The 13632-nt window shown below is 44.7% G+C and overlaps 1 protein-coding gene across 4 annotated transcripts in view; it reads left to right on the top strand.

Moving 5' to 3' along the window:
- LOC125465756 (rho guanine nucleotide exchange factor 18-like) overlaps positions 1–13632 on the top strand; it is a 196748-nt gene that overhangs the window by 64277 nt on the left and 118839 nt on the right. For all 4 annotated transcript variants that reach the window (XM_048559548.2, XM_048559546.2, XM_048559547.2 and 1 more), the window contains exons 2-3: positions 4428–4561; positions 11914–12392. In XM_048559548.2, coding sequence (XP_048415505.1) covers positions 4532–4561; positions 11914–12392 — 509 coding nt within the window. In that variant the 5' untranslated portion in view covers positions 4428–4531. The remainder of the gene's footprint in view (positions 1–4427; positions 4562–11913; positions 12393–13632) is intronic.

Below are 13632 nucleotides of genomic sequence, written 5' to 3'. Positions count from 1 at the left end.
TTGCTAACAACAATATCCCAACAACATCATCCACAGATGCCTAATAGATAGACAACACCAAGCGGGCACAGTATGCCCCACTACACTGGCCACACTTCCCTGTATAAGAACTGACAATGAGACTCCTGCAACCACTAGAAACCATGGTGGAACACAAACCCACAGCCACATCACAAGGACCAAAGACCCCATACCCATGGCATGCAGAACCAACATAGTTTACAAAATTGTATCAGAGATAATAGGAACTGCCGATGGATGTGTGGCGCTGGATGAACACAGCAGGCCAAGCAGAATCTTAGGAGCAGGAAAGCTGATGTTTCGGGCCTAGACCCTTCATCAGAAAAGGGGAGGGAAAGAGGATTCTGAAATAAATAGGGAGAGAGGGGGAGGCGGATTGAAGATGGATAGAGGAGAAGATAGGTGGAGAGGAGACAGACAAGTTAAAGGGGCGGGGATGGAGCCAGTAGAGTGTAGGTGGGGAGGTAGGGAGGGGATAGGGAGGACAGACAGGTCAAGGGGGCAGGATGAGGTTAGTGGGCAGGAAATGGGGTGCATCTTGATATGAGAGGAGGGGATAGATGAGAGGAAGAACAGGTTAGGGAGGCGGGGAAGGGCTGGGCTGGTTTTGGGATGCAGTAGAGGCAGGGGAGGTTTTGAAGCTGGTGAAGTCCACATTGATACCATTGGGCTGCAGGGTTCCCAAGCAGAATATGAGTTGCTGTTCCTGCAACCTTTGGGTAGCATCATTGTGGCACTGCAGGAGGCCCAGGATAGTCATGTCTTCTGAGGAATGGGAGGGGGAATTGAAATGGTTCACGACTGGGAGGTGCAGTTGTTTATTGCGAACCGAGCAGAGGTGTTCTGCAAAGCGGTCCCCAAGCCTCCGCAAAATATCTTGCAATGATTGCAATAAACATTACATTGACCAGACCAGAAGGAAACTTGCCATTAGGATACGCGGACACCAACTACCAGCAAAACAACACAACAAACTTTCCCCCAATCTCAGTGCACTCGGACAATGAAGGTCATCAATTTAATGGGGACAATGTGACCATCCTACCTCAAACCAACCACAGAGGTGCATGGGAATTCCTGGAGGCCTGGTTTTCAACCCGTAATGCAATCAACAAACATACGGAAGTAGACCCCACACACAAACTCATGCAGAACAGAGCTGGAAATGACACAACCGAACTTAACAGGCTGGATCATATAAATACCAAGCAGTGTAGAACAACATCGCTTCATCGGAGGCTGTACTGTTGATGTAAATAGCATGGTGACAAAATGCCTGTATGAAAACCAGCCAGTTTGGTGAGCAAGCCAACAACCTTGCTTGTACATTCTCACTGTGTCTGCGTGGATTTCCCCCGGGTGCTCTGCTTCCTCCCACAGTCCAAAGATGTGCAGGTTAGCGTGGATTGGCCATGCTAAATTGCCTGTAGTGTCTAGGGATGTGCAGTCTGGGTCGATTAGCCATGGGAAATGCAGAGTTGCAGCAATAGGGCGGGAGGATGGGTCTGGGTGGGATGGTCTTCGGAGGGTTGGTGTGGACTCACTGGGTTGAATGGCCTGCTTCCACACTGTAGGGATTCTATGATTCTATGAATAAACAGATGGACTCATATGACACATACATACACGCGCCCACACGTATCAACACACACACACACACACACACACACACACACACACACACACACACACACACACACGTGGTCACATGGACCAGAGCACAGCTGCAAACTACAAAGGCATACTGTCACATGCTCTGGTCCAGCCTCCTCGCTCACGATGACTGTGCTGTTCGCTGGAAAGATAAATTTGGAAAGATTAGGCTTCTAGTAGCTTTACAGGAGTCGTTTAATAAGAACTCTTTAAACACTTTAAAGCAAACACAGCACTGCGGTGAGCTCAAGGCACATTGCCCCCACTTGGATTGTCATGCCAGAACCTCAAATCTGTGGAAGCAGACATCCTGCGCCTGCTCCTTCTCTGATAGGATGGCAGGAGAGGCAGCAAGAAAGAGAAATAATTGGAGAGTTGGCCGTGGGGAGATACCTCCCCCGCCCAACCCCCCAACTGCCCCTCCATGAGGTCAGTGAGAGTGCCTTGCCCTGACAGTCCTTAATTAAAGACCTTAAACAGTTAAATGAGGCCTGTGATAGGATGAGATCCCCAGCCTCCAGTGCCCGTCAGCTCTGACTGGGGGTCTGATCGGGTCAGTTATCTTGGCAGTGGGATCAGTTTGTTAGTCACCACATAAGCTATTCACCCTCTTCAATTTAAAAAAAAGTGGGCAGTCCCTCCCAAGTTATAGGAGTGCGCAAACCATTTAGCCCCTTGAGCCTGCTCTGTATTCAGTAAGATCATGGCTGGTCTCCTATCTCACCTTCACTTCCTTGAATTAAATCTACACCCTTCATTGCTTCAGAGTCCAAGATGCCCCCAGACATTGAAAGCTGAAGGCTTACAATAGCCAGCCACCACATGATTTACCTTAGCTCCACTATGTTCTTCAGTACTCGGAAATTGTGACCATCACTTCACTATCTCAACAATAAAACAGGAAAAAATAACATCGTGTTCCATCAGTAACACAGGGCCCTGGGGGAGAGGGGTTACTGAGTGACAGTGTGAGGGAGCTGATTAACATCAGTAGAGATACCATCAGTAACACAGGGCCCTGGGGGAGAGGGGTTACTGAGTGACAGTTTGGGGAAACTGATTAACATCAGTAGAGATACCATCAGTAACACAGGGCACTGGGGGAGAGGGGTTACTGAGTGCCAGTGTGAGGGAGCTGATTAACATCAGTAGAGATACCATCAGTAACACAGGGCACTAAGAGAAAATGGGTTTTTGAGTGACAATGTGAGGGAGCTGGGTTAACATCAGTTCTTTTCGGTCAATGGTCAAGGCCAATATCACTAACAGATTCTTTTGTTAGTAACTAATTTATATGGTATAGGAATGCAAGGTGTTCCCCAGTGGCATTGCTCTCCGTGGATATGTTTTAATAACAGTAGTGTTTAAATGGGACTATACCTTTCAGGGAGCTGGTGGAGTGGTGGTCATGTCACTGGGCTGGTGCTATGTGAACCCCAGGATAATGCTCAAATTTCCTGAAAGCCAAGAGTGAAATCTGAATTTAATAAATGCTTGGAATTATAAGCTAGCCTAATGACAACTGTGAAACTCTGTATGATTGTTGTAAAAACCCATCTGGTTCACTTTAATGATGGAAACCTGCTTTCCTACATATGACCCCACACTCATTGCAATGCGGTTGATTATTAACTACCCTCTGAAAATGCCCCTTGCTATGCTGCTCGGATCACAGGGCAAGTAGGAATGGCAATAAATGCTGTCCTAGCTACTGATACCTGTATCTCAAGAGTAAGTAAAAAACAAAGTCTTGTAAATCAACACCAAGAGAAATCAGAGGTGAAATGTTGTTTTGTGAGTGAAATTCTAATAATTGCACTGGTCCTTTAAGTTTCTAGCTGCTGGAAACCAGCTCTCAACGTCTCGGCTCCTCTCCTTGGTTTTGCATATTTGAACCTTTTGAGGTGCAGAGACTGAAAGCGATAGTTTGATATTTGTATAAGTGTGAGATAAGGTTGGGCACTGTCTTGGAAAACAGTAATTAGCCAATGCATCCAGACTGGGATGAAGGCAGGGAAGTGCGATTAAAACAGAAAGTGCTGGGAATACATAGCAGGTCCAGCATCATATGTGGAGGTTTCTGGAAGGGGCGGGAGAAGGGTTCCTTGTTTCTGTGAAGTCTGACTGTACCATGGGTACTGCCCACAACAGTGAGGTTTCATCCTGCCTGAAGCTGCCAGAAGTCAGCAATAGCCATGAGGTGCAACACCTCAGACTCCCCTATTTACTAAGTCACAGGTTATGAAGAGACCATTCAACCCATCAACTCTCTTCAGATGGTTATTGAATTTTCCTTTTGAAAGCCGCAAATGAAACTTTTCCCCTGACGCTTTCAGGCCTTTCAACCCTCCCTGTCAGTGGGGAGATTGCACATTCTCCCTGTGTCTGTGGGTTTCCACTAGCTGCTCCAGTTTCCTCCCACAATCCAAGGATGTGCAGGTTCGGCTGGCTTGGCCATGATAAATTGCCCCATAATGACCAGGAATTGGCAGGCTGGGTGGGTTAGCCATGGGCAATGCAGGGTTACAGGGATGGGTATGGAGATGGTGCTGGGTGTGGGTGGGACGCTCTTCAGACAGTCAGTGTGGACTCGATGGGCTGAATGGCCTCTTTCCACACTGCAGGGATCTTCGAGTCGGGGCAGTGTGTTTCGAGATTATAGCAACCCTTTGCGAAGGTAGAATTTCTACCCATCACAGTAATCACAAATATTTCATTTCCTTCATCTGTATTTTTTAATTCACTTTCCGCAGAATGCAAGCAGTGCTCACAGGAGTTTCCCCAAGTCCAGGGCCAATCTCTCCCAGCGTGTGTAAACATCGATAACCAGCCCAACTCGCTGAGTGAGGTGGAGGAGATGTACTTCAACAAGATGGCTGAGGGCAAGGCGAGTGTCACTCACAGAGGTCAACTTTCCAGATTAAAACAGAAAGTGCTGTTTTTTTAATATTAAAAATATTATAATATTAAAAATATAATATTAAAATATTATAAAAAATAATATTCTGTGAAGTCTGACTGTACAATGGTTACTCCCCACAACAGTGAGGTTTCATCCTGCCTGAAGCTGCCAGAAATCAGCAATAGACATGAGGTGCAACAAAAAATTTTATACTACAAAATTTTTAAATTCTGATCACAGTTACAATTACAAATTCAATAACCATCTGGAGAGAGTTGATGGGTTGAATGGTCTCTTCATAACCTGTGACTTAGTAAACAGGGGAGTCTGAGGTGTTGCACCTCATGGCTATTGCTGACTTCTGGCAGCTTCAGGCAGGATGAAACCTCACTGTAAATTACTTTGTATTTTACTTATTTACTTATTTTTGGAGAGTAGTTGCGATGGTGATGGAGGAATTGAAGCAGCCGTGTTTTACACAGAAAACTCTCAGAAGCAGCACTGTAATTGTGATCAGAAAAATCTGCTTTAATGGTGTTGATTGAGGGGTAAAAATTAAACTAGAACACTGGAGATAGCCCCCTTGCTTTTCCTCTTCAGTAATAGCGGATGGATTCTAAGCAATTGTTAGGACAGTGGTAGGTTTTTAAAGTTTAATTTAGATAACAAATCACTGCTTCTCCTCTGTACCGGGTAGTCATTCAGGGCTCTGTGCTTGCATTGTTGGTGTAATAGGATTATGAGCTGACTATGCTACCCACTGCACAGTTGACATTTCCTATTTTGCTATGCATGCTATTTGTGGTTTGTCACGCATGGAGCTCAGAGATGATAAAGAAGAAGGCCACTTCTACAAAACCTCTGGTTGAGGGGCACAGGATAAGAGGGTCAGGATTTAAATACAGAATTCAGTTTCCCAGAGTATAAAAATAGGACTAGGAGTCAGCTATTTGGCCATATGAGCCTTCAAGCCTGCCTCTGCCACTGCACACACAGTTATGGCCGATCTTTCACCCGACCTGCCCCTTTCCTCTATCTCTATATCCATTACCTTGCTTCAAACTTAGATCTGTACCCAGCCTATCCTATCCTCTACACACTCAATGACAGAGCATCCACAGCCTGTAGAATGTCAAAGATTCATTCGACAATGAGTGAAGAAATCTCTCCTTACCTCATTCCTAAATGGCTGAATTCTTCTTCTGAGATTGTCACCCATAGTTTTAAACGCTCCAACTGGGACAAACAGCCTTTCGGCCTCTGTCCTGTCCAATTCCCTCTAAGAGGATGATATATTTCATTCTCCCAAGGCTGTAGAAATATTGCTTATCTAAGAAGTAGATAGACTTCTAGAAACTAGAAGTATCAAAAGGCGTGTGGCGAGAGAGAGAAAGAGAGGCAGAGAATATGGTGTTGACATAAGGGACCAGTGGACCTGTCACTATCAAGTTAAAGGATGGATTGGTCTCAATGGGCTTAGTGCATTGTCCTGCTCCCATCTTCTGTGTTTCTATACAAGATCTCTTCAAAGTCATACATTGTGTCCTCGTCTTGGTATTGCAAGGAATCACAGTCGACACAGGACCTAGGCATCTCTCTCCGTTAGAGAGCGACAGAGAGAGACTAGTCGTTGTATATACCTTGGGGGTAACCACTCCTCTGGCACGGGCAAAGGTGAGGGGGCAAGGCCTCCATGATAGGCAACAGGGGAAATTGAACCCGTGCTGTTGGCTTTATTATGAACCATGCTGTAGTCATCTGAGTAAGGCCCTTTAGGGAAGGAAACTGCCATCCTTACCTGGTCTGGCCTACATGTGACTCCAGACCCACAGCAATGTGGTTGACTCTTAACTGCCCTCTGGGCAACTAGGGATGGCAATAAATGCAGTAAAGCTAGCGACGCCCTCATCCTATGAATGAATAAATAGAAATAAACCAATGGAGCCAACTCCTTTCTGCTTAGCAGTGAAGTTGCAAAACATAATGATTACTTGGGAGGCAGAGAAACACAAATGCTGTGTTGTTGAGATTAATGAAGAGTCTAACAAAGGGTAATAAAGAGAAATCATTCCCTGTCTGCTGCAGGAGGATGCCAGGTTCTGGGAACCATTTTGAAATTTCAACCAGGCCATTCAGGGGCGAAGTTAGGCAGCATGGTGAGTTTTAAGGTATAGATGTATCACAGCTTAAATTTTTCTTTTTATTCATTTATGGGATGTGGGCTTCACTGGTAGGCAGCATTTCTAATTGCCCAGAGGGCAGTTAAGAGTCAACCACATTGCTGTGGGTCTGGAGTCACATGTAGGCCAGACCAGGTAAGAATGGCAGCTTCTTTCCCTAAAAGGACATTAGTGAACCAGATGTGCTTTTCCCAACAATCAACAATGGATTCATGGTATTCATTAGGTTCTTAATTCCAGATATTTATTGAATTCAAATGCTACCAGCTGCCATGGTGGGATTCAAACCCGGGCCCAGAATGTTACCCAGCTCTCTGGATTAACAGTCCAGTGATAATACCACTAGGCCATCACCTCCCTTATTCTGAATGAATGTTGAGACAGGCGTGAGGAGGAATGTTACAAATGAATGTTGAGACAGGGCTGAGGAGCTAAATGACTTTCTCCTATTTTTGTGACTCAAGCAATTTGTTTTTGGCACAGAGTTGGAGGAAGGGACTGGTCTGTAGTAAACTCAGTTCCTCTGCCTGAGGTAGCTATAGCTGGGCAGCTGTCCAAGGAGCGATCCACATTTGCACGTGGTGAAATGTTGTGGAAAGGAAAAGATTTTTGGAGCTACCAAGCCATATGGTGTCTCAGAAACATAGTCCCAACATTATCCAATAGACAATAGTTGCTGGAGTAGGCCATTCGGCCCTTAGAGCCAGCACCACCATTCATTATGATCATGGCTGATCATCCACAATCAGTATCCTGTTCCTGCCTTATCCCCATAACCCTTGATTCCACTATCTTTAAGAGCTCTATCTACCTCTTTCTTAAAAGTATCCAGAGAGTTGGCCTCCACTGCCTTCTGGGGCAGAGCATTCCATACATCCACCACTCTCTGGGTGAAGAAGTTTCTCCTCAACTCTGTTCTAAATGGCCTACCTCTTATTTTTAAACTGTGTCCTCTGGTTCTGGACTCACCCATCAGTGGAAACATGCTTCCTGCCTCCAGATTGTCCAATCCCTTAATAATCTCATACGTCTCAATAAGATCCCCTCTCATCTTTCTAAACTCAAGTGTATACAAGCCCAGTCGCTCCAATCTTTCAACATATGATAATCCCGCCATTCCAGGAGTTGACCTCGTGAACCTACACTGCACTCCCTCAATAGCCAGAATGTCCTTCCTCAAATTTGGAGACCAAAACTGCACACAATACTCCAGGTGCGGTCTCACCAGGGCCCTGTGCAGCTGCAGAAGGACCTCTTTGCTCCTATACTCAATTCCTCTTGTTATGAAGGCCAGCATGCCATTAGCTTTCTTCACTGCCTGCTGTACCTGCATGCTTGCTTTCATTGATGTACAAGAACACCCAGATCTCGTTGAACTGCCCCTTTACCTAACTTGACTCCACTTAGATAGTAATCTGCCTTCCTGTTCTTGCCACCAAAGTGTATAACCGCACATTTATCCACATTAAACTGCATCTGCCATGCATCCGCCCACTCACCTAGCCTGTCCAAATCACCCAATATTCTCATAACATCCTCCTCACATTTCACACTGCCACCCAGCTTTGTGTCATCAGCAAATTTGCTAATATTACTTTTAATGCCTTCGTCTATATCATTAATGTATATTGTAAACAGCTGCGGTCCCAGCACCAAACCTTGTGGAACCCCACTGGTTACTGCCTGCCATTCCGAAAGGGACCCGTTTATCACTACCCTTTGCTTCCTGTCAGCCAGCCAATTTTCAATCCAACTCAGTATTTTGCCCCCAAAACCATGTGCCCTAATTTTGTTCACCAATCTCCTATGCGGGACTTTATCAAAGGCTTTCTGAAAGTCCAGGTACACTACATCCACTGGTTCTCCCTTGTCCATCTTCATAGATACATCTTCAAAAAATTCTAGAAGATTAGTCAAGTATGATTTCCCCTTCGTAAATCCAAGCTGACTCTGACCTATTCTGTTACTGCTATCCAAATGAGTCGTAATTTCATCTTTTATAATTGACTCCAGCATCTTTCCCACCACTGACGTCAGGCTAACCGGTCTATAATTTCCTGTTTTCTCTCTCCCTCCTTTCTTGAAAAGTGGGACAACATTAGCCACCCTCCAATCCACAGGAACTGATCCAGAATCTATAGAACCTTGGAAAATAATTACGAACACGTCCACAATTTCTAGAGCCACCTCCATAAGTACCTGGGATGCAGACCATCAGGTCCCGGGGACTTATCGGCCTTCAGACCTAACAGTCTATCCAACACCATTTCCTGTCTAATATAAATACCCTTCAGTTTGTCCATTACCCAAGGTCCTTCAGCCACTATAACATCTGGGAGATTGCCTGTGTCTTCCCTAGTGAAGACAGATCCAAAGTACCTATTCAACTCTTCTGCCATTTCCTTGTTCCCCATAATAAATTCACCCGTTTCTGACTTCAAGGGCCCAATTTTAGTCTTAACCATTTTTTTTCTTTTCACATACCTAAAAAAGCTTTTACTATCCTCCTTTATATTTTTGGCCAGTTTCCCTTCATAGCTGATTTTTTCTCTGTGTATTGCCTTTTTAGTTATCCGCAGTTGCTCTTTAAAAGCTTCCCAGTCCTCCAGCTTCCCACTCATCTTTGCTATGTTATATTTCTCTTTTATCTTTATACAGTCCTTATCTTCCCTCGTCAGCCACGCCGCCCCTGCCTCCCCTTAGGATCTTTCTTCCTCTTTGGAATGAACTGATCCTGCACCTTCTGCATTATATCCAGAAATACCTGCCATTGTTGTTCCACTGCCATCCCTGCGAGGGTACTGTACCATTGAACTTTGGCCAGCTCCTCCCTCATGGCTCCGTAGTTCCCTTTGTTCAACTGCAATACTGACACTTCCGATTCTCCCTTCTCCCTCAAACTGCAAATTCAAACTTATCTTATTATGGTCACTGCCTCCTAATGGCTCCTTTACTTTGAGGTCCCTGATCAAATCTGGTTCTGCACAGCACCAGATCCAGAATTGCCTCCTCCCTGGTAGGCTCCAGTACAAGCTGTTCTAAGAATCCATCTCGGAGGCAGTCCACAAACTCCCTTTCTTGGGGTCCACTACCATCCTGATTCTCCCAGTCTACCTGCATGTTGAAATCTCCCATAACAACTGTAGTAATACCTTTGTGACAGGCCAATTTCAACTCTTGATTCAACTTGCACCCCACATCCTGACTACTGTTTGGGGGCCTGTAGATAACTCCCATTAGGGTCTTTCTACCCTTAGAATTTCTCAGCTCTATCCATACTGACTCAACATCTCTTGACTCTATGTCCCCCCTCGCAAGGGACTGAATATCATTCCTCACCAACAGGGCCACCCCACCCCCTTTGCCCACCAGTCTGTCCTTTCGATAGTACGTATAGCCTTGAATATTCATTTCCCAGGCCCTGTCCACTTGAAGCCACGTCTCAGTTATCCCCACAACATCGTACTTGCCAACTTCCAACTGAGCCTCAAGCTCATCCACCTTATTTCTTATGCTTCGTGCATTCAGTTATAATATTTTTAATTTGTTTCTCCCGTCACCCTTCCTATCAATCCCTATTTCACTTGGCCATACTGTACGATCCCTTCTTGAGTTTTCTGCTCTGTTGATTCTGTTGTCCTTCTTAACTTCTCTTATTCTCACTTTCCCTTTAACTTGATTCTTAAATTTCCAGTTTGGCCCCTCCCTGCCATTGCTCCAGGATGTTGGCCAGACCTGGAACAGAACTTGAGAGATTATTTTCTTTCGCATCCAAATTTGTTTAAAAATGGCATTTTTTATTAGAGAAATGACGTTTATTTGTACATATACATTTTTAACATAAATAAACGAAAGACGTAATGGAAAGCACAATGTATCTTACCCAAAGGCAGTTCAACAATCATGACTGTTTCCAGTATCTAGCTTTGAGATTGGACATAAGATTGATAAAAAATGAAATACAGATGTTTGTTCCTTTTCTCTGACTCATTGAAATAGTCGACATGCATTTTCAGCAAGTGTTAGATTGTACAGAGTTGTACAACTGAGGTCAGAATTCATAGTATTATCTGCAGACTATTGATCTAAAGATCCAGATAATGTTTTGGGGACCTGGGTTCAAATCCCACCGTGGCAGCTGGTAGAATTTGTATTCAATAAAAATCTAGAATTAAGAGTCCAACAATGAAGGTGAAACAATTGATTGATATATTGTTGTCACATGAACTACGTTAGAGTGAAAGGTATTGTTTTGTGTACTTTACGGGGAGATTGTACCATACAAGGAGCACTAAGGTAACCAAACAGAGTGCAATATACAGTGTTACATCTACAGAGGAAGTGCAGAGAGAAAGATCAGAATTAACATTTGAGTGGCCTATTCAAAAGTCTGATAAATGTCATTTAGGGAAGTAAAATGCCGTCCTTACCTGGTCTTGCCTATATGTGACTCCATACCCATAGCAACATTGACTCTTAACTGCTCCCTGGGCAATTAGAGATCAATAGTGAATGCTGGTCCAGCCAGTGACAAATGCACCCTATGCATAAATTGGAAAAAAGGACCAGGACTCCAGGAATAACCCTCCTGTTCCAGGAGATTTTGCATTGACCAAAACAGGTAGGGGGTGTTGGTCCAATATTTCACCTGAGAGATTGCATCTCCCAGAATTCAACAAGTTTAGTTATGAAGCCAGTGACTGGAAGGTCAGCTAAGCCATAGTGGGAAAGACAGGCTGCTATCCCAACCTGGAAGCTTTTTGTTGCTTAATTTGTTTTTTGTTTGGCTCCTCTACACCTCACATCTTTTCTGGTCAAAGTGCTAGAAAGTCTGAAGGAGAGGCTTGTTCTCACGCGCTCCTTCAAACTCTGTAGAAGGCAGCACATCCTTTGTCCCCAACACTCATCCGCCCCTCATGCACCCAAACCCCGAATGTTACCCCCAGCTGGTTGTCCAGGCGGCTCACATGGAAGTGTAACTCGCTTTGTGAAGATTCAATCCCTCAGTATCTCACTGGAGTATCATCTGCAACCATGTGCTTCAAGTCCCTGAGCTACACTTGAACACACAGCCTTCTGTCTCAGAGATAAGCCATTTGACCGTCACATTCTCTCGGTACAAATTCTAACTTGTTTCTTCAAATAACCTCTCTGCAGGATGATCCCTTCCTGGATTTTGATGATTCTGCGACAGATGCCACGAGCAGTACAGAAGATATTCCCTCCCTGGATTCGTCACTACAATTGGGTTCAATGTCTTCTAGGGGTCCTAAACTTTCCCGGTATCCATTAACAAGCAGTTCGGAAGATATCACCAGAGCAGATACTGTTTCGGGCTGCCCAGCGCAACTTGGCAAAGTACAAAAAAACAATGTTGTCACTCAGCTTACGGCCTGCTGTCCTTCACAAGACACCACAGAAAACAAGAAGCCTTCCCTGGTTCTGAAAGCCAGTGGGTGTGGTTTGATGGAGGGAGACGGAGTGGGTCAGAATAACAGTGCATCTGACCTTGAGAATCTATCGGATGATGAAGATCAGGATTCATTACCTTTGTTAATCAGGTCCATGTCCAGCTCCAGAAGGCACAGCTGGGAAGGTCCTCTATCTCCTTCAGCACTTGGAGACGTGAGGAGAAGGTATATTCATGAAATAACAGAAAAATGGTTTGAATGATAGCAATATTTTAATTATACAGATTTATAATGACAGACAATCTAGCTGTCCCCTTGGATTCTGTATCAATGTTTCTTGTAAAGCTTTTGGTAGCATGTTAGCAATGTTCTCTTGATGGCCAACATCTGATAATATTGTTACAGGGTAAAGTGGCAGGTTTAGTGTCCTCACTGCTGGCTAGCTCTGTTGGTTGGACAGCTGGGTTGTAATGTAGAGTGATGCCAATTGAATGGGTGCAATTTCTGCCCTGAGTTGGGGTTACCAAGAAAGACTCTTCTGCTGAACCTCCCCGGCTCACCTGAGATGTGGTGACCCACAGGTTAAACCACCAACAGTCTTCTCTCTCGAATGAGAGAGCAGCCCTAAGGTCTGGTTCAAAATGTGGTGACTTTGCCTTTTTACAGCTGGGCCAGAACTTACATGTTTGTGTCTGACGGCCTGAGCGTCTTTGATACTGGTTAATTTTCAATGTGCAAACCCTTCAGGACACCAGGGCAGTCAGTAAGAACGGGAGAGTTTCCTCGACAGCCAGAGCCATGTGGTACCACGTTAGCCCTATGTCAATAGACTCCACACATCGGTTCTTGTCAGGGCAAGCCCTGACCTTCTTCCGAGAGATTACTACAAACGGTTGATCCCATGTGAATGAGATCAGTCTGTGTTAAGCAGAGGCTTGAAACAAGGGCTGAGCTGCAATGGGGAGTTTTTAAAGCTGAACAGAGTTACTGTTTCCCAAACAGTCTTGGATAACACCCGACCCTAATTAATGTAAACCTATTGACATCAGAAACTATCCCAAGGTTCCTTGCAAGCAAGTGAACACATGTAATTCCACCTTAAGGCAGAAAGGAAACGTTAAATTGTAACTTTCATACACATTTCCTTAAGGAGATGTTAGTCAATTGGTAATGTCATTAGATGAACAATCCAAAAGATAGAAATAAAACATAGGAATTAGGGGAGCGCAGCAGCAGGATTAGGCCATTCAGCCCACCAAGCCTACTCCACCATTCGATCATGGCTGATAAGTTTCTCAACACCATTCTCCTGCCTTCTTCCTATAACTCTTGATCCCTTAATAATCAAAAAACATATCTATCTCTGTCTTAAATGCACTGGATGACTTGGACTCCACAGCCTTCTACAGCAACAAGTTCCACAGATTCACCACCCTCTGAAGAATTCCTCCTCATCTCAATTCTA

This window comes from Stegostoma tigrinum, chromosome 30 (assembly GCF_030684315.1).
Source record: "Stegostoma tigrinum isolate sSteTig4 chromosome 30, sSteTig4.hap1, whole genome shotgun sequence".
NCBI classification, from domain to species: domain Eukaryota; kingdom Metazoa; phylum Chordata; class Chondrichthyes; order Orectolobiformes; family Stegostomatidae; genus Stegostoma; species Stegostoma tigrinum.
The sequence above is the reverse complement of the archived record's forward strand: the minus strand, read 5'-3'. Positions and strand labels throughout refer to the sequence as shown.